This window comes from Macaca mulatta, chromosome 4, assembly GCF_049350105.2.
Source record: "Macaca mulatta isolate MMU2019108-1 chromosome 4, T2T-MMU8v2.0, whole genome shotgun sequence".
Lineage (NCBI taxonomy): Eukaryota > Metazoa > Chordata > Mammalia > Primates > Cercopithecidae > Macaca > Macaca mulatta.
The window spans coordinates 96229893-96257034 of NC_133409.1; the positions used below are offsets into that span (position 1 = coordinate 96229893).

At 40.5% G+C, this 27142-nt stretch overlaps 1 protein-coding gene across 2 annotated transcripts in view; it reads left to right on the forward strand.

Annotated features, from left to right (window-relative positions):
* Positions 1 to 27142, forward strand: part of MDN1 (midasin AAA ATPase 1) — a 184752-nt gene that overhangs the window by 71517 nt on the left and 86093 nt on the right. For both annotated transcript variants that reach the window (XM_015136925.3, XM_015136926.3), the window contains exons 21-35: positions 1421 to 1568; positions 2029 to 2139; positions 4033 to 4184; positions 5412 to 5590; positions 6185 to 6393; positions 6560 to 6706; positions 8415 to 8556; positions 10190 to 10324; positions 10405 to 10543; positions 12078 to 12216; positions 12512 to 12642; positions 15310 to 15454; positions 17565 to 17694; positions 23434 to 23652; positions 25633 to 25830. In XM_015136925.3, the coding sequence (XP_014992411.3) occupies positions 1421 to 1568; positions 2029 to 2139; positions 4033 to 4184; positions 5412 to 5590; positions 6185 to 6393; positions 6560 to 6706; positions 8415 to 8556; positions 10190 to 10324; positions 10405 to 10543; positions 12078 to 12216; positions 12512 to 12642; positions 15310 to 15454; positions 17565 to 17694; positions 23434 to 23652; positions 25633 to 25830 (2324 nt within the window). The remainder of the gene's footprint in view (positions 1 to 1420; positions 1569 to 2028; positions 2140 to 4032; positions 4185 to 5411; positions 5591 to 6184; positions 6394 to 6559; positions 6707 to 8414; positions 8557 to 10189; positions 10325 to 10404; positions 10544 to 12077; positions 12217 to 12511; positions 12643 to 15309; positions 15455 to 17564; positions 17695 to 23433; positions 23653 to 25632; positions 25831 to 27142) is intronic.

A 27142-nucleotide genomic window follows, 5' to 3' on the forward strand; every position in this document is an offset into this window, starting at 1 on the left:
TCATTCTGGGCCACTAACTTAACTGTGTGTTCTCCAGAAAGAAATACAACATGTAAAAGGATTGAAATAGGGTGATATTAATGTTTTACTACGTATTTGTGTATTTTTTCTCTTCCTTAATACAAATACTTATTGAATGCCCTGGTGCTAGGGATATAGCTTTGAGTAAGGCAGACAAAATCCTGGTTCTTCTCATTGAGCTTTAATTCTGGAGAAGTCATGTACCGTAATTTTAGGTTGTGATAAGTGAAAAAAGTTACATATAAAACTGAGTAGGATGTAAGGAAATGAAGACTTGGAGTTCTATTTTTTTTTTTTTTTTTTTTTTTGATACAGGAGCTTTGCTTTGTTGTGCAGGCTGGTCTTGAACCCCTGGCTTCAAGTGATCTGCCAGCCTTAGCCTCCCAAAGTGCTGGAATTACAGGGATGAGCTACAGCACCTGGTCTTGAAATCCTATATTAAATAGATTAGTCAATGAGGCGTGTGTTTAGAATGCTTCAGAACGGTTTACCACACCACACCCTAAATTGGAATACTTTCTGTTAGCCAAGAATATTTGGACAAAAGTGTAAATATGTATAGTTAAGATTCCAGATGCTAAAGGTAAACTTTTATAAGTACCTCATTTTATCTAAAGAGATAAAGAGATAAAATGAGGTACTTATAAAATACTGAGAGTACAAGTAGTATATATTCCATATATTAAAAACCCAGTTCCAAAACATAGATTCTTTCTACAAAAGAAAAAATATTTTTTTAGATAGCAAAGAGATAAGACAAAGCGCATTTGGGCAGGAACTTGGATTTCATCTGTGATGCATGCACACTTGGTTACATTTGATCTTGTGGTGCTAATTGATCATGAATTTCACAAAGTGCAAGATATTCATGTTTCAGTCTGAAGCTTTTCCCATCCTGTCATCATTTGGACTTCTAAAGTGTGATAGTGACAATAGTAATGGTAATCGTATCCTCCTGCTTTTTAACGTTTTGTCAGTACTGATTATAGCCATATTTGTAGCCTTTCAAAACACCATGCATTGTTTGCCATGTCTTTATTCATCCCCATTTTAGATTGCACAGGAACTTTGTTTGCCTCTTAAGCTTGAACAGACTGTGGAACACAGAAACTTCTCACCTCTCTTTATCAGTACCTTTTTGCTAGAGGAATTGCACATTGTACTTCCCAGTTTCCTAAAGGAAATAGGTGTTCATTTTTTTTTATTTTGAAAGATAGCTCTGAGTACGTGAAAAGTAGATTTAAAAGAGACTAAGATATTTTGATGCATGCCCTAGGAAGTTGTATGCAAGCATGACGATTTGTGATCTAAAAAATGTCCTTTGGGTTTTCTGTAGAGAATCGATAATAATGGATACTTATTAGTAAATAAAATTGCCTGACCTTTATTCTATTTGTAGCTTCTACACAGCTTTGCGGAAAGAGTCGGGGACCAAATTGGTGGATGGCACTGGCCATAGACCTCACTACAGCCTTCGAACTCTGTGCCGGGCCCTGCGATTTGCAGCCTCCAATCCATGTGGCAACATTCAGCGTTCACTCTATGAGGTCTTTCTGAAGTCTCTTTGACAGGATATGAGCTTGCTGGATGGGTTCATGGGAAGGAAGGAATAGGGATGCATATGCCAGATTGCCTGTGCTTTCCAGTTAGTCAGATCAGCCCAGAATACCTCATACCACATCTACCCTGTCCTTTTAAATTAAATATTTTAGTTTTTATTTTAAAATTTTTATTTTTAATTATACATAAAGACAGGGTGTCACTGTGTTCCCACTCTGGTCTCAAACTCCTGGGCTCAAGCTGTCCTCCTGCCTTGGCCTCCCAAAGTGCTGAGATTACAGGTGTGAACCACCGTGCCTGGCCTACCCTTCCCTTTATCTACCACCTTACTATATTTAAAAGTTGGGAAGCAGCATCACCCAAGAGGTTAAATTTTGTTCTAGAAATAAGTTTGGTTGTATTGCAGAAGGTTACTTAGCATTATGCATATTTGTGTTTTCTTTCTAGGGTTTTTGTTTGGGTTTCTTAACACAGCTTGACAGGGCATCACACCCAATAGTTCAGAAGCTCATCTGTCAACACATCGTCTCTGGCAATGTCAAGAGTCTGCTGAAGCAGGTATGTTCTTTTGTTATTTTTGACTTGTTATACTTGAGAGGCTGAATTACCAAATTTTCAGCTGTTTGGTTTTTTGTTGTTTTTTTTTTCACATAACTTTTTAATTATAAAGGTAATCTGTTGCAAAAAGTTTAAACATTACAGAAACGTACGTTTAGATGGTGCAAGTTTCCAATAAGCGTGCTCTTTGGATATTTAAATACTGTGGATAATGTTTCCAGATAAATTGTATAATGTATGTATTTTATTTTCTTACATATCCGAATTTTGGTATGTATGTGTTGATTTATTGAGGTAAATTGTAATATGCATTTAATGTAAGTGGGACTGTCTCATAAGAATATTCTTTTTTTTGGAGATCGAGTCTTGCTGTGTCGCCCAGGCTGGAGTGCAGTGGTGTAATCTCGGCTCACAGCATTCTCCCCCTCCCTGGCTGAAGTGATTCTCCTGTCTCAGCCTCCCGAGTAGATGGGATTACAAGCACATGCCACTATGCCCAGCTAATATTTGTAATTTTAGTAGAGACTGGGTTTCACCTTGTTGGCCAGGCTGATCTCAAACTCCTGACCTCGTGATCTGTCCGCCTCGGCCTCTCAAAATGCTGGGATTATAGGCATGAGTCACCGTGCTTGGCCCATAAGAATATTCTGTAGCTTTCCTTTTTAAACTAACTGAATCTTGGGTATATTTTTGTTTTTGTACCAGAATTCATTGTGACATGCCTTCTAAGGGCCACATATAATTTCACTGGATGGATACACCATAGTTTCACTATCTGCATAGTTTAACTACACCGTTAAGTATAATCTATACCTTCTGACTGATAGTTGGGCCTTTTCTGAGGGGGCATTAGTGGGGTCACTATTATAAACAATAGCCATTTTGGGTTTGACAGGAAATTACAGAATAGCATGGGACTGAAAGAGGCTGAGAGAAACTGACTCACAATCAACATGTAAATTGGCTTGTTTACATGTTGATTGCTTGTTCATTAGGAAGAGAGAGCCCTTGGGACTTGGGGTTTCTTTGGACTCAGCCTTTTAAAAAATCGTACAAGTAACACATGCATAAATACTTTTGGTAAATTGTGAAAACATTGAGAAAAGGCTCAGGCTGGCTTTTACCATTGTTGTAATCAAATACCAGTCTCTTCCAGTTGGTCTTTTTTTGTGTGTGTGCCTCAGGGTGTGACAGAAACTTAAAAAGATCCTTCCTCCCCTCCCCCTGTTGCTTCTCAACTCAACTGAGGAGGCCTTAAAAGCAAGGCCTAGACGTGTAGCTTGAAATCTGGGGCCCAAATGCTCTAGAAGAGTACTTTTCCATAGTTACAGATTTGACCACCATTTAGCGATTCTTTTACTTATAAAAATGGGAATTTATATAATCGAACCTAGTAACTTAAACCATATCTCAGCAAAGTTATGTCATTATCCACAATATTATCCTTAATGGTCTAGTTGCTCTAAAAAGTCAGTTTTATTTTTAATGTCTTCCAGGCAATCGAGAGTGTGATACTGCAAAACCTCCTTCCTTACTACAACACTGGCCCTTTTTCGGGGAACATGGTTTATATGAAATTCATGTTGTTAAAAATACTTGGAGTGGGCATTTTGATATGTGATAGAAGAAAACTGATACATAAACCTTCTGGGAATTTGTTTTGATTCAGTTTTTTTTCCAAACCCACCTACTCCACTTCATTTTTAAAACCAATATATAACACCATTTTGTTGTCATTCCTCACAATTTTATGTTCGTATTTCACTCAGTTTTAATGTTGAAAGTATGCAGAACAAGACAGCTTGTTCAACAAGTAGCTCTTTTCCTACTTTATGCCCTTCTCTGAAAGAATGCGCAACTGTGGGTTATTCCTTGAACTTCTGTGTCTTTCAGCCTATTCCAGAGCCAAAAGGAGGTCGGCTTATCCAGGTTGAAGGTTACTGGATTGCGGTGGGAGACAAGGAGCCTACAATAGATGAGACATACATTCTCACATCTTCTGTGAAGCTGAACCTGAGAGATATAGTCCGAGTTGTCTCTGCAGGGTGTGTGGGCTTTTTTCTCGCTGTCCTGAACTTGATACAGGCATAGGCATTGAAGACATTTTGGTCTAACTTCCTTAACTTTCAGAGAGCTTTATCCTTTTTTTTTTTTTTTTTTTTTTTTTTTTTTTTTTTTTGAGACTTGAGTCTCGCTCTGTCGCCCAGACTGGAGTGCAGTAGCGAGATCTTGGCTCATTGCAAGCTCTGCCTCCCGGGTTCAGGCCATTCTCCTGCCTCAGCCTCCTGAGTAGCTGGGACTACAGGCTCCCGCCACGATGCCCGGCTAATTTTTTTTTTGTATTTTTAGTAGAGATGGGGTTTCACCATGTTAGCCAGGAAGGTCTCGATCTCCTGACCTCGTGATCCGCGCACCTCGGCCTCCCAAAGTGCTGAGATTACAGGCGTGAGCCACCGCGCCCGGCCCAGAGAGCTTTATTCTTATTCGTTGGCCAACTGAACAGTTACTTACAAAAGTCAGTACTATAACTTTTTCCTGGTAGAAAACATTGTTTCTAGTTGTGCAGCTTTGGAGGGAGCACTATAGATGCAGATGATTTTATCTATCTTTAAAGTTGTCTTTTGTTATTTTGCTGATAAATACCACAAATTATTCAGTAAATGAGTAAAAGTTCTACTTACAGTTTCTTACAAATGTTGCCAGCATAGTTGGAATTGCTTTTCTTAGTATGTTTTGAGGAATAATTTTTACAAAGAAGCTTCTTAGTGTATAGGAATAAAAATGTTCTTTGCTTCTTGCAATTTCCAGAAATGTAAAAAGGAAAAAAAAAGAAAAAAAATGCTCTTTTAATGATGCTGTTAAATGATGTTGTCATTCTTTAGAAAACAAACAAAAAACAGTACTTGGCCAGGTGCAGTGGCTCATGCCTGTAATCCCAGCACTGTGGGAGGCCAAGGCGGTTGGATCACTTGAGCCCAGGGTTTTGAGACCAGCCTAGGCAACATGGCAAAACTCTGTCTCTGCAAAAAATACAAAGATTAGCTGGTCTTGGTGGTGCATGTCTGTAGTCCCAGCTACTCAAGAGGCTGAGGTGGGAGGATCACTTGAGCCTGGGAGGTCGAGGCTGCAGTGAGCTATGATTGCGCCACCACACTCCAGCCTGGGCGACAGAGTGAAACCCTGTGTCAAACAAAACAAACCAATACTCAGTTCTGGTTTCTCAGCTTTGTAATTTTTTGTTTTAAGTTGCTTAATTGGCTAATCTTTTACAGAACCTATCCAGTGCTGATTCAGGGAGAGACATCAGTAGGTAAAACAAGCCTGATCCAGTGGCTGGCAGCAGCTACTGGCAACCACTGTGTGCGTATTAACAATCATGAACACACGGATATCCAGGAGTACATTGGTTGTTACACATCTGACTCCTCAGGGAAGCTTGTCTTTAAAGAAGGTAGGGTTAAGATTCCATTCCATGAACATAGGTATTTATTCTTTCACACACATTTCCTTAAGTAATATTCTTCATCCTTTCCAATTGAGAGGCACATGGACCTTTGCTGTAACAACCAGCTTTTCTTGATGCCTGAGCTAAGATAGTTAAGGGGTGATGCATAAGTTGCTGGCTTTCTTTAGGTTCTACTAACCTTGCTGGCTGTATACAGGACTAGGGGCAAATTTTCAAGATGGGAGTTGAACTGCTGCTTTATTTTCTAGGGATTCAGAGAATGGGGTTGGTGTTAGCCAAAGGAAGTTGGGAATAGACAACAGAATGTGGTGACTTAAATGAAATTAGACTGCAGGGGAAAGATTATACAAGAAACATGAGGTATTTTCAGCCTTGGATTCTTTTCTGTGGGGGAAAAAAGGGACTATTTTAATTGAAAATTGTTCCTCCTTGATCTGCAGTGTCATAATTTGTTTTGAGGCAAGACTAGCTACAGAAATTAATTTGCTTTGAAATTTAATGATAACCTAGGATTTGTTGATTGTACATAACGCATTTTAAAACTTTGGACTGATTTATACACTGTTTGTTTCTTCCTAGGTGTTCTTATTGATGCTATGAGAAAAGGCTATTGGATTATTTTAGATGAATTAAATTTGGCCCCTACTGATGTGTTAGAGGCACTGAATAGACTGTTGGATGACAACCGTGAATTGCTCGTAACAGAAACACAGGAAGTTGTTAAAGCACACCCTCGGTTTATGCTTTTTGCCACCCAAAATCCCCCAGGACTTTATGGAGGCAGAAAGGTGTGTAGCATTTGTCTCCTTCTTTCAATTTGTTACCACATCAGATCGTAGATTTTTCATAGTAAGGATGAAATGTTTTTACCTCTCCTTTTAATATTTTATGGTGAATGTCAGAGCCTCCATATTGGAAATTAAAAGGCACCTTTTCTTTCTGTGCTTTGTCTAGGTCCTTTCTAGAGCCTTCAGGAATCGGTTTGTGGAATTGCACTTTGATGAGTTACCTAGCTCTGAGTTGGAAACAATCTTGCACAAGCGGTGTAGTTTGCCACCCTCTTACTGCAGCAAGTTGGTTAAAGTCATGTTGGATCTTCAGGTACTTAGTTTCAAATGGAATGTGTTGATTATAGTTGGTGATCAAAATTTCATGGCTGCTTTTGTTAGAAAAAAGAATCTGTTGATGTATTTTTCCAAGTAGAGATTTTTTTTTTTTTTTTTGTAAGACACGGTCTCACTCTACTGTCCTGGCTGGAGCGTAGTGGCACAATCATAACTTGTTGCAGCCTCGACCTCCTGGGCTCAGGTGATCCTCCCATCTCTGACTACTCACTCCTTAGTAGCTGGGACCACAGATGTACATCGCCATGCCAGGCTACATTTTTTTTTTTTGTAGAGACAAGGTTTCGCCATGTTGCCCAGGCTGGTCTCAAACTCCTGGGCTCAAGGGATCCACCCACCTTGGTCTCCCAAAGTTTTGGGATTACAAGTGTGAACCACAGTTCTTGGCCTTCAAGTAGAGGTCTTTTAAATGCTTCCCACTAATATATATTTTTAGTTTTCTTTTATCAATCAACAACTTTACGTCATTAAAATTTTTCTGATATTTACATATGATGATAATTTTGTATTTATTCATAATATTGAAGCATTTTGTTTAGAATGGAATTTGGCTTAGGGAAAACTGCAGTTTTTGGTTTTTAAATGGATATAGTCCTTGAATGGACATAATTAAAGAGATCAATTCTTTATGGCTCGCCCTAGTCAGCTGCAAAGCTACAGCTGATCTTTACAAATTCCATTTATCTTATGGAGTTAAATTATTCTTTTTTTTTTTTGAGACGGAGCCTCACTGTCACCCAGGCTGGAGTGCAGTGGTGCGATCTCAGCTCACTGCAAGCTCCACCTCCCGGGTTCACGCCATTCTCCTGCCTCAGCCTCCCACGTAGCTGGGACTACAGGTGCCCGCTACCACGCCCAGCTAATTTTTTGTATTTTTAGTAGAGACAGGGTTTCACCGTGTTAGCCAGGATGGTCTCGATCTCCTGACCTCGTGATTCGCCCACCTCGGCCTCCCAAAGTGCTGGGATTACAGGCATGAGCCTCCTTGCCCAACAAAAGTATTCTTTATCAGAAAGTATACATTGTCAAACTTCTTTTTAGAAAGCTAATCATAATGAAGACTCCTATCATTATGGTTCCACATTGTTTCACTAATCTTCCTGCATCTTTGCCACCATTTGCATTACTTTTTGTTTGTTTTTTGAGATGGAGCCTTGCTTTGTCGCCAGACTGGAGTGCAGTGGTGTGATCTCGGCTCACTGCAACCTCTGCCTCCTGGGTTCAAGCGATTCCCCTGCCTCAGCCTCCTGAGTAGCTGGGACTACAGGCGTGTACCACCATGCTTGGTTAATTTTTGTATTTTTAGTAGAGAGGGGATTTCACTGTATTGGCCAGGATGGTCTCGATCTCCTGACCTCGTGATCCGCCCACCTTGGCCTCCCAAAGTGCTGAGATTACAGGTGTGAGCCACCGCTCCTGGCCCATTTGCATTACTATTAATCATCTTTTTTGTATGTGGCATAAGAAATGTGGAATTCCATTTTATATTATTAATTTAAAAATGAATTTGAACATTTTTCTTCAGAATATTACAAGTTATTTGCATTAAAAATTAATCTTATTCAGTGAAATGAAATTATTTTAATGGGAGCATAAATTTGTTACAAATTTTATATACATTGTACTACAAACTTACCAAGCATTGCAGCTAATGCCACTTTTCATTTGTTTTGATACTTCAACAGTCCTATCGCAGAAGTTCTTCAGTGTTTGCTGGAAAGCAGGGCTTCATTACCCTTCGTGATCTGTTCAGATGGGCTGAAAGATACAGATTGGCTGAGCCGACTGAGAAGGAGTATGACTGGCTACAGCATTTAGCCAATGATGGTGTGTTTTCAGTCAAATGCTCTCAATATATAGTTATGTTAAATGTCAAACTTTTTATTAAAACAAATCTTGCCTCACATTGTGATTGATACATACATTTGACTAGGTATTCCAGAGAGCCTGTTTCCCTCCAGTTCTAACAGCTTTTGTAAGTGATCTTATTCCTGCCGGCCTCTGTGCTAATAAGGACTGGTTGCTAAGGTTTTCTTACTCTTTGCTTCAGGTAGCCACATGGCGGAGTCAGGATATGGGCATAGCCTCTTTGGGAGTTTAGGCAGATGGTTGATGGTAGCTTTGTGGGCGATTTTTCTGCAGTGTCACCATAGGTGGTCTGGCTAGTGCCTTACAGACATACAGAAAGTTGATTTGTCAGAAAACATTGGCATTCTGAGAGAAATAATTTATATAACCCAAGACTCAGATTTTATTGTTTTCCTTTAATGCATGGGAAAAATGTGTTACTGTTCGTGATAGGATACACAGTGTTTTGGAATCTTCTGATTTGAAAAGTGCTGATGATTGATTAATGGGCTAGTTAATAAGTAAGAAGAGTATATAAAAGTAGTAGAAGAGATTTTTTCTCTACTTGTAAAGAATATTTACATAGAGGAATACTTTTTTAAAAACTTTTTTTTTTTTTTTTTTTTTTTTTTTGAGACAGAGTCACCCTCTGTAGCCCAGGCTGGAGTACAGTGGCGTGATCTCAGCTCACTGTAATCTCCACCTCCTGGTTCCGGGTCCTGATTCAAGCAGTTCTCCTGCCTCAGCCTCCTGAGTAGCTGGGATTATAGGCATGCACCACCATGCCTGGCTAATTTTTGTATTTTTAATAGAGATGGGGTTTCACCATGTTGGCCAGGCTGGTCTTAAACTCCTGACCTTGTGATCTGCCCACCTCGGCCTCCCAAAGTGCTGAGATTACAAGAGTTAGCCACCGTGCCCAGCAAAACTTTTTTATTGCGGTGTAACATACAGTAAAGCATTTTCCCATGTAAAGCATCACCTAGACCAAGATTTAGAATATTTCCAATAACTCAGTAGGTCTCTTGCCAGTGGAGGTAACCACTACCCTGACTACTGTCACTACCAACTGACTCCTGTCTGATTATCACTACTAATCTGATTGAAAAGAATTTTGCCTGTCCTTGAGTTTCACCTAGCTGACATCATGCAGTATGTACTCTTTGGGTTCTGGGTGTTTCACTAAACCTGATGTGAGATTCAGTCATGCTGTTATGTGTATCAGGACTTCATTCTTTTTTCTTTTTCTTTTTATATGGTAATCCACTGTATGAAGATGCCACAGTTTCTTTATCCATTCTCTTGGTTATGGACATCTGGATCATTTTAATTTTTTAGTTATGAATAAAGCTTCTCTGAACATCGTGTATATGTCTTTTGACACACACGTGTTCATTTGTGTTTGAGGATACTAGAAGTCCTATTGCTGAGGCATAGGGCAGGTATATGGTTAGTTGTAATAGGCTCTCCTAGTTTTCCCATGTAGTTTTTCAGATTTCTACCTCACCAGCAGCGTATGAGAGTTGCTCTTGTTCCATATTCTCAATGTCCCTTGGTGTTTCCAGTAGACACTTGATGATTCCTTTCCTCCTCTTCCTCCTCCTTCTCCCAGGTTACATGCTTCTGGCAGGTCGAGTCAGGAAGCAGGAGGAAGTCGATGTGATTCAAGAAGTCCTTGAGAAACATTTCAAGAAAAAATTGTGTCCTCAATCTCTTTTCTCCAAAGAAAATGTTGTAAAATTGCTGGGTGAGTAGGCCAAAATCCCTAGAGGAGTATGATTTGAGTTGTACTCATTAGAATCTAAATATTTATTTTTTCTTGGATAGGTAAATTGTCTACTCAGATATCCACATTGGAGTCTAACTTCGGCCACATCGTGTGGACTGAGGGCATGCGGAGACTCGCGATGCTGGTGGGAAGGGCATTGGAATTTGGCGAACCTGTGCTGCTGGTTGGAGACACTGGGTAAAGATCTGTGACAATGACTCATGAGGGTTCATTTCAATTCCATGGGATTACGTGAGTTATTGCTGAAAAACTCATGAAAGTGTTAATCCCCCCTTTCTTCCTTCTTCTTTTTTCTCTTTTTAAGGAAGAAACTAAGAGCAGGTGGGGGGCTAGGGGAGGGATAGCATTAGGAGAAATACCTAATGTAAATGATGAGTTGATGGATGCAGCAAACCAACATGGCACTTGTATACCTATGTAACAAACCTGCACATTCTGCACATGTACTCTAAAAAAAAACAGAAGAAACTAAGAGATCTGTTACTGTTTAGTTTCCTCTACCTTCAGACTAGTTCTTTGTTTATGGAAAAGAATGACTTTATTATTACTATTTTTGGAGATGGGGTCTCACTCTGTTGTCCACGCTGGAGTGCAGTGGTGCGATATGGCTCACTGCAGCCTTGACTTTCTGGACTCAAGTGATCTTCCTGGCTCAGCCTCCCAAGTAGCTGGGACTACAGGCATGCACCACCACCCTTGGCTAATTTTTAATTTTTTTTGTAAAGTCAGAGTCTCAGCTGGTTGTGGTGGTTCATGCCTGCAATCACAGAACTTTGGGAGGCTGAGGCAGGTGGATCACTTGAGCTGAGGAGTTCGAGACCAGCCTGGGCAACATGGCAAAACCCCGTCTCTACTAAAAATACAAAAATTAGCTGGTTGTGTTGGCGTCTGCCTGCAGTCCTAGCTACTCAGGAGGCTGAGGTAGAAGAATCGCTTGAGCCTGGGAGTCAGAGATTGCACTGAACTGATATCATGCCATTGCACTCCAGCCTGGGCAACAGGAGTGAAGCCCTGCCTTAAAAAAAAGATGGAGTCTCACTGTGTTGTCCAGACTGGTCTTAAACTCCTGGGCCCAAGTGATCCTCCTGCCTTGGCCTCCCAAAGTGTTGGGATTACAGGCATGAGCCACTGTACCTGGCAAGGATGATTTTTTGCTTCATCGCATTGAGGGCAGTTTTTGTCTGTTTAGTTCTTTTAAACAGTGAGATTCATTCTATATGTGTATAGGGAAGAGCAGATAAACTAGTGTCTGTTGAAAGTCTATAAAGTCTGTAAGGATTAGATTTCTTTTCCCTCCCTTGGTGGTGGCTTTTTTTTTTTTTTAGGCGGCATTTCGCTCTTGTTGCCCAGGCTGGACTGCAATGGTGCAATCTCGGCACTCCACAACCTCCGCCTCCCGGGTTCAAGTGATTCTCCTGCCTCAGCCTCCCAAAGTGCTAGGGTTGCAGGCGTGAGCCACTGCGCCCAGCCGGTGATTGTTGATAGAACTAGGATGGAGTTTGTGCGGTACATACCTTCTGGATAAGGAATATGGGAGAGTGCAGTTGTGCAGAGGGGTGCCGTGAGCCTGGGGTTGAGGTTCCACATTGGCCAGTACTGTTTGCTGCTGCAGTGAGACTCCTACAGTGGTTCTTCTCTTTTGCTGAGGGGGGTGTTTATGGATGTGTATTTGAAACACATACCTTGTTAATCAGTTGCATATCTCTAACAGGTGTGGGAAAACTACTATCTGTCAGGTATTTGCAGCCTTGGCAAATCAGAAATTATACTCTGTCAGCTGCCACTTACACATGGAGACATCAGACTTCCTGGGTGGCCTGCGGCCAGTGAGACAAAAGCCAAAAGACAAGGTTTGTCCAGCAGCAAGTGTTCCAGTTATTTTAAAAAACTGCAGTTAGCTGTGCATGAGTCTGTGGTGGGGTTTCTGGAGCTGGGTTCTGGTTTGGTTAAATGTGCATATCTGCAGATTTTCTCCGGTCTACAAGGGCCTTCACAAGCATTCTGGTGCGCAAGTTCTATCTCCTGTTCTCAGATTCTTACTTTCCTCGGAATGCCTACTTCACCCCTGGAAACACCAGCCAGCTGCATGTATATTGTCTGTGGAGCCACCTGCCCTTTAATTTTCCCCACTTTTTCAAATTATAGGAAGAAATTGACACATCAAGACTCTTTGAGTGGCATGATGGGCCTCTGGTTCAGGCCATGAAGGAGGATGGCTTTTTCCTCTTGGATGAGATCTCATTGGCCGATGACTCTGTCTTGGAAAGACTCAACAGGTACGTGCCTGAGAGGTTTGCCTTGTGTTTGATATTTTTGCTCAGGTGATTGATGTGATTTTTATAGATAATCTTGTGCACAGTAATACTCCTCATAGGTGCACCTTAGTAAATGCTTGAAATTATTGGTGTATTACCATGTCTTTTGGCTTTAGCATTCAATGTTTCCTAAATTTCTAGGTTTTTTTTTTGATATAAATAACCAGAACAATGGGATCGTGGAATGGCAGGGCTAAAACATGAGCCAAAGTCAAAACTATTTTTTAAGGTGAATTATAGGCCTACTCTCTTAATATTTTGAAAGAACTGTAGTCAGAATCTTATCCCATGGCTGTAAGCCGTCATTAGACCTCAGACCAATATGAATCTTGATGTAGTAACACCCATTTTTTCTCTTTTGAGATATAGTTTACATGCATAATTCAGTGAGTTTTAGTAAGTTTATAATCCCATGATGGATTCTTCTTGCAAGCTATATGCATAGAACTGAGTCACTGAGTTAGTGGTATTGCAATAGAGAAAGAATTTAGTAGTTGCAGAGCTAGCCAAGTGGAAGGACAGGAGTTTATTACTCAAATCAGCTTCCCTAAAAATTTAGAAGATAGAGGTTGGTTGGTTCGTTTGTTTTTTTAGACAGAGTCTTGCCCTTTCTCCCAGGCCGGAGTGCAGTGGTGTGATTTCAGCTCACTGTAACCTCAACCTCCCAGGTTTTATTCTTGTGCCTCAGCCTCTTGAGTAGCTGGGACTACACGTGTGTGCCACCATGCCCGGCTAATTTTTGCATTTTTAGTAGACATGGGGTTTCGCCATGTTGGCCAGGCTGGTCTTGAACTCCTCACCTCAGGTGATCTGCCCACCTTGGCTTCCCAAAGTGCTAGGATTATAGGTGCGAGCCACTGCGCCCGGCCTGGAGGCTAGGGTTTTTTTGTTTGTTTTTTGAGATGAAGTCTACCTCTGTCACCCATGCTGGAGTGCAGTGATGCCATCTTGGCCCACTGCAACCTCTGTCTCCTGGGTTCAAGCCATTCTTTTCATTCAGCCTCCTGTGTAGCTGGGACTACAGGCATGTGTCACCACTCCCAGCTAATTTTTGTATTTTTAGTAAAGATGGCGTTTCGCCATGTTGGCCAGGCTGGTGTCAAACTCCGGACCTCAAGTGATCCTCCTGCCTCTGCCTCCCAAAGTGCCGGGATTACAGGTGTGAGCCAGTGTGCCCGGCCGAGGCTAGGGTCAGAGGCCTAGGGAATGGGGAATCCTGTTGGGACAGGGTTGAAATCACAGGAAGTTGAGTTGTCTTGTTGCCCTGAATAAGTTCATGGGACTGTAAGACCTGTTGAGCGACTTTCTTGGTATGGGTTTCCATTCTAGGTGGTGCTAGTCATTCTGTCAGAATCAGGGTCTGAAAAGTACCTTAAACACTAATCTTAGGTTTTATAATAGAGATGTTATAGGAGCAGTTGGGAAGGTTATTCAATCTTGTGACCTCTGGCTGTGTCCTGAGCTGTAATTTTAACCTTGTAGTTAGTTTTATGAAGGTGGGGGGTTAGTTTTGGGAAGGTTAGTTTTACTTTTGTTTTAAAGTTAAACTATAAACTAAATTTCTCCTGTACTTTACTTGGCCTACGCCCAGGAATGAACAAGGGCAGCTTGGAGGCTAGAAGAAAGATGGAGTCAGTTAGGACAGGTTTTGTGTTTTTTTTTTTTTTTTTTACTGTCATAACTTTTTGTTAGATTTTTTTCTCATTCATAATTTTTGCAAAGGTGATTTCAAGCTTTGCAACCATCACAATTTAGTTTTTGTGTTTTGTTTTGAGACAGTGTCCTGCTGTATTGCCCAGGCTGGAGTGCAGGGGTACAGTCTCAGCTCATTGCAGCTTCTGCCTCTTGGGTTCAAGTGATTCTCGTGCCTCAGTCTCCCGAGTAGCTGGGATTACAGGCGTGAGCCAACACACTTTGCTAATTTTTGTATTTTTAGTAGAGATGGGTTTTCACCATCTTGGCCAGGTTGGTCTCCAACTCCTGGCCTCAAGTCATCTCCCCACCTTAGCTTCCCAAAGTGCTGGGATTACAGGCGAGAGCCACTGTGCCTGGCCCACAATCCAGTTTTATAACATTTCCATCATTCAATAGAATCCTTTGTGTTCATTACACTAAATTTCTGATTAATCTCTTTTTTGTCTCTGTAGATTTGTCTTTTCTGGGTATTTCAGTTAAAAGGTCTCTTCTCTTACTTTGCGTTAATGTTTTGAGGTTCATTCCTATTTCAGCACATATTATTAATTTGTTCCTTTTTATCCCGAATAGTATTGGATATACCACATTTTGTTTATCCATTCACCAGTCGATGATATTTGAGTTCTTTCTAGTTGTTGGCTATTATGATAAGGCATGCAATTTGTTTATTTTCTTGCAAGTTATTCATTTTTAAGACCAATGCCTTAATAGGTTATAAGTGGAAAAGTTTTTTTTTCCTGATCAGAAATAACCATTATTACACAGGAATTGAGATACTGAGTCATTTTAAAATTTGTGATAGGAAACCGTTAACTAAAGTAAAAATTCATTAGATAGGTGATAACTTTTTTTTTTTCTTTTAGAGAGCATTGAAGACTGTAAAATAGAAAGATTGTATAAGCCCTTTTCACTGTTCTTCAATTTTTCTTTTAGTGTCCTTGAAGTAGAAAAGTCTCTGGTATTAGCTGAAAAAGGCAGTCCGGAGGACAAGGATAGTGAAGTAGAGCTGTTGACTGCTGGGAAAAAATTTCGTATTCTAGCAACCATGAACCCTGGGGGTGACTTTGGAAAAAAGGAGGTAAAACTTTTCTGATGCACATTTTCTTTCTAGTTTTTGACCTCAGCTTACTGGTACTTGTAAATATAGTATGTAATAATGGATTTGGAATTTTATGTTAGGTAAAAACTGGGTAAAAGTTTAAAAACCCAAAAATATTTTAAAATAATTATTGGGTTAGAAAACAATTCTGACACAAATATCTCCTTATTTGATATCTCACTTTGTGTATGTGCCTGAAATGTCATTGTTTTGTTTTTTTTTTTTTTTTTGAGACGGAGTCTCGCGCTGTCACCCAGGCTGGAGTGCAGTGGCCGGATCTCAGCTCACTGCAAGCTCCACCTCCCGGGTTCACGCCATTCTCCTGCCTCCACCTCCCAAGTAGCTGGGACTACAGGCGTCCGCCACCTCGGCCGGCTAGTTTTTTGTATTTTTTAGTAGAGACGGGGTTTCACCGTGTTAACCAGGATGGTCTCGATCTCCTGACCTCGTGATCCGCCCGTCTCGGCCTCCCAAAGTGCTGGGATTACAGGCTTGAGCCACCGCGCCCGGCGAAATGTCATTGTTACAGTCACTTTACCTAACCCTTTACATATGTTACCCTGAGAAAGCTCACAGGAGCTCTGCAAGAAAGTTATTATTGTAGTTTTATGGATGAGAAAAGTTGGATCTGAAATTTAAATGTAACCTCTGTTTTTAGAGTCCACTTTCTTCACACCTCTGCTTTCATGAGTGGTTTTAAAGTGACAAAAAAGTCACAACCAGGAACCTCTTCTGGTTTGTAGATGGAGCTTATTTGTTCTCGTAAGGGTTATGTGTGTCACTTTCGGACTGCTGGTAAAGTAAAGGGCAGAGGGTACTTCCTATGTTCAGAGGGTTGTGTTCAGATATATTCGGGAACCAACAACCTTGTTGGTTTCCGGCTCAAGAAACCTTTCAGTAGAGAAGTCAACGCTATGTGTTGGATCCCGATCTATTAAAGTTAGGAAGAGAGTGGTGTAACAGGTCAGGGATGATGAGAAGAAACAGAGGGGTTGATCTTAAATAGGGCAATTAGAGTGTTGGTAATTTGGTGAGTAGCTGAAATGATATTTTGGGCCTAGGTTTCCTCAGTATCATAAGATGAAAGATTGTCTCTGTGCTTCAAGATATGCTCTGAAAAGAGGGAATAAAATACATCACTTTCAAAATACAAAAACTGGCTTCTGGGCAAGTAGAAATGCCACAGAGAAGTCTGATTTCAAGTTTGTGTATATTAGCTTGGCTGTCAGATTATCTTGTTTTCCTTAAGTAAATGCTTGCTGACTTTTACCCAAAGGAAAGTTACTTTTTAGTTTTGCATGCCTAACAAGCAGAGCAAGGTAGGATGCTGGACGCCAGAGGTACTGGTTGTCTAGGATACTGATAAGGTACACACACGTATTCTTTATTCCCAGGTCTCTGTGGTAGACAGAGATATGATCTCTCAGATAGATGATCATCAAGTAAAAGGAAAGTAATAACAAAGTAATCAGACAAACCAGTAATGATGCTTATGGGGCTTTGCAAACATTTGTGAATAGTGTTAACTGACCTTGTGGAGGGAAAAGGAATCTACAGGGGCAAAGGCCCTAAGACTGGAGTGGCTAAACAATTTCTAGTTCTTCAAGAGGTGGAATATATACTTTTTAAAATCACACTCCCTTTGAGCCACATAAAAGAAGTTTCTTCCTCCTATATCAGACTGCCCTTCTCTGTGGGAAGAGAGGTATTTATTTTCTCTGAAGTATTATTTATGTACCTGATGCAAAGTAAAGGTAAAGTAAAAGGAAGAATCTTTACTTAAGGGGAAGAGTTCAGATTTGACTGGGACTGGCTGGAATCCTGCTTCCACTACTTAGTCTGTAAGGCCTGTGGACCATGTCTATTAAGAAAGTGATGATGATACTGGAAGGTGTCATGGAATGTAAGGAGCCAAGACAAAGTACGTCTTCAATTAATTATATCTGATAGTAGAAATAATAATAATAATAATAATAAAAAGTGTGTAGTATTTGCTGGACTTAACAGCTAACAACATTCTTTCAAGACTTGTTTTACAGCTTTCCTTATAGTTTTAAAAATTCACGTTGGAGTTTTGTGTTTCTTATAGCTGTCTCCTGCCTTAAGAAACCGGTTTACAGAAATATGGTGCCCTCAAAGCACAAGCCGTGAAGATTTAATTCAGATAATTAATCATAATCTTCGTCCAGGATTGTGTCTGGGCAGAATAGATCCTAAAGGTGAGAGTTTGCAGGTGGTGATGGTAGTATTGGATCACAGCAGGGTTTGTGTTGGGAGTTGAGGGATCTCTTACAGGACATTAGCCCTGTATGTGTATGGCGTGTTGTAAGAAGAAAGGAGATAAATAAATGAAACAAAGTAGACAAGGAGAATGTGGTATTTTTCTGTTATCTTCTGTTAAAGTGTCCCATCTTCATATTTTCGTCATTACCACTTGACACAATGGCTGTAGAATTCCAGCTGCATTTCTTTAGTTGTCATATATGAATATGTTATTCTTTCACTTTATTTAAAAAATTTTTTGTCGAGGTATGGTGGCTCACACCTGTAATCCCAGCACTTTGGGAGACCAAGGTGGGCGGATCACCTGAGGTCAGGAGTTGGAGGCCAGCCTGGCCAACATGGTGAAACCCCATCTCTACTAAAAATACAAAAATTAGCTGGGCGTGGTGGCGGGTACCTGTAATCCCAGCTACTCGGGAGGCTGAGGCAGGAGAATCGCTTGAACCCAGGAAGTGGAGGTTGCAGTGAGCCAAGATCGCACTGTTGCACTCCAGTCTGGGCGACAGACTCCATCTCCAAAATAAATAAATAATTTTTGTTATGAAAAATCTCAAGCCTGAGGAAAATAGATTAATATCCATAACTTAGAATTAACAATTTAAAATATCCAATAAGAGTCAACACTCTTACTATGTTTTTGAAGCCTGTATTGGTTTGATGTCTGCATATTTATCTTAGACATTCAATGGAATAAATTTAGAACCCAGATCTGGTTCCAAGACTAAATACATAGTTTTTTGGATCATTTTTTATATTCTTAAAGAATTTTTAAAAAGATATCTGCTTCTTTGAAATTGGAATTCGTGGCTATGTTCAGCTTTTTAAAGGTGCCCTTCTGCACATTTTCAAAAATGAGTCGAGTGGCTGTGGAGAGCATCTAATCTGCATGGAACCCATTCTCACCTGTGGTGTGGTGTTTTAGGGACCACTGACTCTTTAGTCATCTGAGCAAAGACTTCTTTTTAAGAATGGCCCACGGTGAACTGCCACATTTATAAGTATACACACTGCTGCTTGAATGGCCAGAATTCCCCATGCCTTGTTGAACTTCCTTTTTTCTCTACAGTCTTTACCAATATCACAGTCACCCAGTGGCACAAGAACTGACTAAGCCTGTAGTTAGTTGTCAGACTCATTTGAAGGGTTTGTTGAAATGCAGCTTGCAGGGCCCCACACCCAGTGTTTCTCAATCAGCAGGGGCAGAGAATTTGCCTAACAAGGCCGCCCCTCAGGTGATGCCACTAATGTTGGTCCAAGGTCCAGGCTCAGAGCCTCAGAACTCAGAACCCATAACTCTTGTGTGCTGTTTGCAGTGGCACATTTATTGTGAGAATGCCAGTAAAAGGAGTATAATACAGACTTTTTTATGGGGGGGGTTCAGGGAAGACAAGGTCTCTGTCACCCAGGCTGGAGGGCAGTGGTGGAATCACGGCTCATAGCAGTCTTGACCTCCTGGGCCCAAGTGATTCTCCTGTCTCAGCCTCCCGAGTACCTGGCACTGTAGGCATGCACTACCAAGACAGGCTAATTTTTGTGTTTTTTTAAGAGATGGGGTTTCACCATGTTGCTCAGGCTGGTCTGGAACTCCTGGGCTCAAGTGACCCGCCTGCTTTGCCCTCACTAAGTGCTGGGAACTATAGGCAGGAGCCAGAAGGCCAGAGCAGGCCTGAAGACAGAAATCGTTAATCAAGCGTGATTTATCTTTTGGCTCTGTGTTGGAGCTGGATTCCTTCAGGAAGTTACCTCTTCATCTCCTATGGGCTATGCTTATTCCTTTGTTATTTGGATTGTGGTAAGAATGACAGAGGGTTCAACTGCTGTCATGACCATGCTTGCTGTATCACCAGTGTGCTCCATGCAAGCATGGGAGCCCTGAGGACTTACCTCTGAGCCCCACACCTTGTCCTTAAGGAACTTGTTTACTCCAGGCTTTCTAGGCTACACAGCAGCAGACTTCCCAGGGAGGCATTAGAGACCTTGAAGGGAGCATGGTGAATAAGGGAAGTGGCTTAATAATTCACAGTTTTATTTTCTAGAAATAGATCAGGAAGGCACACATAAAAACTTCTTTAAAAAATTGTGAAATATAAAACAGGAAACTAGACATAGCTTTTTGTTTTTAGATTTTCTTTAAAGATAGTTAAGATTTGATGAATTTATTTATTTTTTTGAGACACAGTCTTGCTCTGTCCAGGCCAGAGAGCAATGGTGCAATCTTGGCTCACTGCAACCTCCGCTTCCCGGGTTCAAGCGATTCTCCTGCCTCAGCCTCCCGAGTAGCGTGTGCCCAGCTAATTTTTGTATTTTTAGTAGAGACGGGGCTTCACCTTGTTGGCAAGGATGGTCTCGATCTCTTGACCTCGTGATCTGCCCGCCTTTGGCTCCCAAAGTGCTGGGATTATAGGCGTGAGCCACCGTACCCAGCCGCATTTAATATTTTAACTAATAGTGTCCTTCTAAATTGAATTCTGATCCTAATAGTAGTACTTATCCTTATTGTATTATCTTAATGAGTATATAAATACCACTGTGGGTTCTACTTAATTTCTCTAGTATTTTTAGTTCACAAATCTCTGTAATAGTATTATCCATATATTCATAGTATGAACAAAACAAAAGATTCTAAAAGCCAGGCATGATAGTACGTGCCTATAATCTTAGCTACTCAAGAAGCCAAGGTGGGAGAATCCCTTGAGCCTAGGAGTTTAAGATTACAGTGAACCATGATTATACCATTGCACTCCAGCCTGGGCAACAGAGTGAGACCCCGTCTCTTTAAAAAAAAAAAAAAAAAGAAAAGATTCTGAGAAATTGATGTGTTTAAAAAAAAAATTGACCTGTGAAAGGCACATAAACTGCTTTTTACAATCTCAAACTTTTGTAAACAGTACTTCTGTGTTACATTGGTATAATGTACCAATATTTGGTACATTAACCAATACTTTAATGAACCATTCTGTTTCATTAAAACAGCTATCGGCCAGACACGGTGGCTCACACCTGTAATCCCAGCACTTTGGGAGGCCCAGGCGGGTGGATCACGAGGTCAAGAGATCGAGACTATCCTGGCCAACATGGTGAAACCCTGTCTCTACTAAAAATACAAAAATTAGCTGGGCGTTGTGGCACATGCCTGTAGTCCCAGCTACTCAGGAGGCTGAGGCAGGAGAATCGCTTGAACCCGAGAGGTGGAGGTTGCTGTGAGCCGAGATCATGCCACTTCACCCCAGCCTAGGCAATAGCGTGGGACTCCATCTCAAAAAAAAAAAACAAAACAAAAAACCAAAAAACAACTATCATTTATAATGACTTCCTTGTGTTATATTCTATATATAGAGATAAGAAACTGTGTAGTTCTCCTTAGATAAGGTCAGATTGCTCTCCAGAAAGATGGTATCGTTCACAACACTGCCAGCAACGTAGTGAATGTGCCTGCTTGCCACAGTCCCTCCATCAGGGAGTTTTCTCTCTCTCTCTCTCTTTTTTTTTTTTCCCTTCTTCCTTTGAGACAAGGTCTGGCTGTGTCATCCAGGCTGGAGTACAGTGGCACAATATCGACTCACTGCAAGCTCTCCCTTCCAGGCTCAAACCATTGTCCCACCTCAGCCTGCCAAGTAGCTGGAACTACAGGTGTGCACCTCCGTGGCCAGCTAATTTTTGTGTATTTTGTGGAGACAGGGTTTTGCCATATTGGCCAGGCTGGTCTTGAACTGGAATTATAGATATGAGCCATGGTGCCTGGCCTCATTTTAAAAAATACAGTAAAATCCATTATTTTATCCTTTTTAGTTTAGCGGAGGTTTAAAATGTCTTTGTCTTTTGTTATTAGTGACATGAAACATTGTTTGTGTTTTATTTTTATTTTTTTGAGACACAGTCTCACTCTGTCGCCCAGGCTGGAATGTACTGGTGCCATCTCGGCTCACTGCAACCTCTGCCTCCCAGGTTCAAGCAATTCTCGTGCCTCAGCTACCCAAGTAGCTGAGACTACAGGCACGTGCCACCATGTCCAGCTAATTTTTGTATTTTTAGTAGAGACGGGTTTTCACCATATTGGCCAGGGTGGTTTTGAACTCCTGGACTCCAATGATCTGCCAGCCTTGGCCTCTCAAAGTGCTGGTATTACAGGCATGAGCCACCGTACCCAGCCTTTATTTTTAATAAATGAATCTTTTTGCATTTGGTATTCATTATGTCTTTTGGGGTGATACTCTTCATTACATTTATCATAGGTTTTAATATTCTGTTACCTTTTCATATTCTTAAAATACATATGTGAACTAAAAATACATATGTGAACCTATTTATCTCTGATGATCTTATTTCTTAAATGATCATAATTTAATTTCTATTAATGGATTAATTTTTTCATTTTCTTTTTTTAAAAATTTACCTTGAATTTATTCTTCTCTGAAGTGTGAATCTAAGTACTGGTATTTACCATCTAGTTGAAATAGCATTTAATTTCTTTCCTCATTGTTATTGAAATTTCCACCTTGCTTTGTCATTTTAAGCTTTTTTTTTAATTTTTATTTTTTGAGATGGAGTCTCGCTATGTCGCCCGGGCTGGAGTGCAGTGGCACGATCTTGGCTCACTACAAGCTCCGCCTCCCAGATTCATGCGTTCTCCTGCCTCAGCCTCCTGAGTAGCTGGGACTACAGGTGTCCGCCACCACCCCCAGCTAATTTTTTTGTATTTTTAGTTGAGACAGGGTTTTATTATGTTTGCCAGGATGGTCTTGATCTCCTAACCTCGTGATCTGCCCATCTCGGCCTCCCAAAGTGCTGGGATTACAGGCGTGAGCCACCGTGCCCGGCCTTAAGCTCTTTTTAAAGAGTTTTTTTTGTTGTTGTTGTTACCAGTATTCTTCCAACCCATTACATTTCTTCTAATTCACAATATATGTAGCTTTGGAGGCTATTGCTGTGCTTTATATTATAGCAGTGCTTCCTTCTAATCTTTTCTTTCTTTTTAAAATATTCTTTGGTATTCATACTTTATAGATAAATGTCTACTGTTGACTTAAGACATGTTGTAAAGTACTCCACTCAATTTAATTGGGATTGCTTTGACTCTATATGTACTGAAGTATTTTCTTTATTTCGAGACAAATATTATCTGATAGGAAATTGTGATAATTAGAATATTCAACTTGATTCATGAAACAAAATTTGTGAACCCCCCTAATTTGCTGAATTCTGATTGCTGCATAGATATATATAAAAAAAAAACTTGAATGAATGGCATTGAAAAGATAACATTCTTTATTACATTAAATGGAAAAAAATACATTTATTTAAAATACAAGTAAAATTATAAGATATAATAAAATTTGCATATTTTCTAAAATAATTGTGATGGAAGTTCGAAACTGTGTCCTAACTCAAATCAAATGAATATTTCTTCGGGCGGTTTTCAGGTCAGTGTCTAAAACTGTAACTCCCAAAGTTTTGTTTTGTTCTTTGGATAGGGATGGACTGCTATTGATGAATCCTTTCAGAATTTGATCAAAGCTGCAGACTGCTTTTGTTAGAAAAAGCATTCATGTACATTCACAGAACTTTGCTTAGAAGGAGCAAAGACCCCTTTTAGGCCACCTGTGTGCCCCAGGTTATGAACTGTTGTTCTAGGATCTCCCGCTAACAGCAAATTCTTTTTTGTTTCTTGTGTTTAGGGTCTGACATACCTGAAGTGATGCTGGATTTCATTGACTGGCTGACCCACCAAGAGTTTGGCAGAAAGTGCGTGGTCAGTATCAGAGACATCCTGTCCTGGGTTAACTTCATGAACAAAATGGGGGAGGAAGCTGCTTCGAAAAGGCCAGAGACCATCTCCACTGTGACGTCTTTTGTCCATGCTGCATGCCTGGTGTACATAGATGGAATAGGTTCAGGTATGTTGTCTGGTAGCTGGTGGGGACAAGGGGCTCGGATAGAGGGGCATAGGAAATGGAGCAAGCCCAGGCCTCTGACCCAGCTATTTTACCGAATCACTTCGCAGAACATTTCCAAAACTCAGAATGGGTTTCCTTTTGTTTGTACTCTTTGAAGAGTGGTTGGCACACAAGATACGCTGCAATTTCTCAAAGCTGGTAGACCAGGTACTTAACAAACATGAAGTGGTGATTATGAGTAGAGTAAAGGCTGTTGAAATGTCTTTGCTTCTAAAGCACTGGCTTTTTTTTTTTTTTTTTAAACTTTATTAAGTTCTGGGATAAAGCTTAAAATTAAGTGTTAGGAATAAAGCTTAAAATTTTAAAGACATTGAACACTTGAACAAAGGCTTTTTAGCAAAGCAATTTTATTTTTGTGCAGAGGGGTATTTTTTTGGCCAGTTGCCATGAGAGTACACTTGAACAAAGGGCACGAGAGCCTTTTTTTTTTTTTTTTGACGGAAGTTTTGTTTTTGTATTTTTCTTTTATTGACCGGGATTGGGTTGTATAACTTAAACTAATTTTGATTGGCTAGACATTTGAATTTTTTTTTTTTTTTTTTTTTTTTTTGAGACAGTCTCGCTTAGTCGCCCAGGCTGGAGTGCAATGGCGCGATCTCGGCTCACTGCAAGCTCCGCCTCCCGGGTTCACGCCATTCTCCTGCCTCAGCCTCCCGAGTAGCTGGGACTACAGGCGCCCGCCGCCTCGCCCGGCTAATTTTTTGCATTTTTAGTAGAGACGGGGTTTCACAGTGTTAGCCAGGATGGTCTCGATCTCCTGACCTCGTGATCCGCCCGCCTCGGCCTCCCAAAGTGCTGGGATTACAGGCGTGAGCCACCGCGCCCGGCCGACATTTGAATTTTTTTAGATAAGGTGGGCATGTAAAAGAAAGTGGAGAGGAAGGGGAAGGGGTGTTTATAATGAGTTAGAAAGTTAGTTTTTTTTTTTAAATAAGGAAAGGAATGTGAGCTTGGTGTTGATAGCGCCTGGTATTGTGGCGTGCCTGGGCCTTTAACAAAGGCAAAAAGGAGAAAAAGGAAAAGGTGGGGTTACTATGAATTAAAGAATAAAAGATCAGATTATTTGAAGAGAAACTGAATATGCCGGTTTGTTACATAAGTATACATAAGTATAAGGATACATATGTATACATAAGTTGATATATATCAACATGTCATCTAGGTTTTAAGCTCCTCATGCATTAGGTATCTGTCCTAATGCTCTCCCTCCCCTTGCCCCCCATCCCCTGACAGGCCCCGGTGTGTGATGTTCGCCTCCCTGTGTCCATGTGTTCTCATTGTTCAACTCCCACTTATGAGTGAGAACATGTGGTGTTTGATTTTCTGTTCCTGTGTTAGTTTTTTGAGGATGACGGTTTCCAGCCTCATCTATGACCCTGTAAAGGACATGAACACATTCTTTTTTATGACTGCGTAGTATTCCATGCTGTATATATGCCACATTTTCTTTATCCTATCTATCATTGATGGGCATTCGGATTGGTTCCAAGTCTTTGCTATTGTGAATAGAAGCACTGGCCAATTTTTAACGTGTGCAGTCATTTTTTGATAATGGGCCTGAATATTTTAAGTTTATTTTAATGTCATAAAAATCACTATGTTCTGGTTTTTCAGCCATGAAGATTTGAAATATAAATCAAAATGGTTACTAGTGCCGTATTAGGTACTGTATCTAGGCTGATTTATCATTCAGTGTCTAGAGTGTTTTACTGAATGATCTGCTGCTTAATTGATAATCCATAGATTGTGGAGGATGGGTGTTAGACTTCTTTCTTAGAACTGCTTATACTAGAAATCACATTTAGGCTGCAGTTTTGCTGAGGCCTCTTTTTTCCAGGAACCTGTGCCAGAGCTCCTGCTGAATGGTGGTGAAGCTTGGTGTTGTCCTATTGCTTCATGGAGTGATCCTCTGTCTTTTAGGGGTAACTTCCTCTGGGTTTGGTACAGCCCTTTTGGCACGAAAAGAATGTCTGAAATTTCTAATCAAGAGGCTTGCCAAGATTGTACGACTTACAGAATATCAGAAAAATGAATTGAAGATTTATGACAGAATGAAGGCCAAAGAATTCACTGGAATAGATAACCTTTGGGGAATTCATCCATTTTTTATACCAAGGGGTAAGAATGATTTTTAAAAAACCAATTTTCCTTTTCTATAGATCATAGATACTTGGCTTTTATTGTGACTTAGTTTTAATGTGTAATACTCATGATTATGTTTGCACTAACTGAGTTAGATTCTGACTTGGGAATAACCATAATTGTGGGAATGGTTCAAAATATATAACTGGCATGTAAAAATAGAGGGAAATAGAGACTTCAATCTATAAATAGATTTATACAGTGCTTATTTTTTTATTAGTTGGTTCCCACATTAGGAACTTTCCTGTAGTAGAGCTCTAAACTTTGCTAAGGTTGAGAATAAACTTTTAAGTGGCTTGCAAAGACCTGTTTAGCCTATAATGTATCTTAGCTGTAGAACCTCATCATCTTTTACAGAAACAGGTTTTGTGAACCTTTGAAGGCTGGTAATGTGTCATTCCTGATCCAGTCCCTGGCATCTGACATTTGGCCTCATAGTCATAGGCACTCAGAAAATTTCTGATAAGTGAATGAGTAAATAGGAAATGCAGTAGTCTAGGAGATAGTGGGTTTGTGTTCTAATTCTTCCTCTCTATCTAGGTTGCCTCTACCAAAGATTTAAATGAGGCAGTTAGATTAGCTACTTCTAAGGTGCTCCTATTTTTTCAGGATGTTGTTTCCATAGCAGGGTCTTCTGTTTCTTGTCCCACCGTCTTCTCTACATTAATAATTGATGAATGCCTGAAATATATGGAGTTGCAGTGGCAATTTACTAGGGTTTCAGTGGTGAACATAACCAGTCCAGATTCCATTGCCCTTTCCCCTCTCCTCAGAGCTCCATCTCTCCTTAGCAGTATTCCCTCTTCATCCCTAATGGGCTGTATTATCTAACCATCAAATCCCTTCTCTAAGCCGCCATCATAGGATTCAGTGCTCCTGTGTAGGAGATATATGCTAGTGGCCTAGAACTGGGGTGGTAAGGGTAAGGTGATAAATGTTTTCCTAGCCTCACTCTCTTTAAACTGGTGTACAAAAACAACAACGACGACGAAAACAAAACAAAAATTTCTTTCAAGAGAAAGTGGCACAAATGTTAACTCTTGCAAGACCATTATTAGTCCTGCATATCAGTTAACTTATGAGTTAAGGACGTAGTCTGAATTGTTTTGGTGGCCAAAAACATTGGATGAAATTGATTATGTGGAACCATGTGGCCCATACGCCTAGCTTACACTTGGTTTTTAGGAAAGTAACTATGAAGGTAAATTGTACAAGTACATATAGAGATTCAGGGTGTAGGTTGTGAAAGGAGAGGTGTGCGTTTGCAATTAGACTTATGTACCTATGT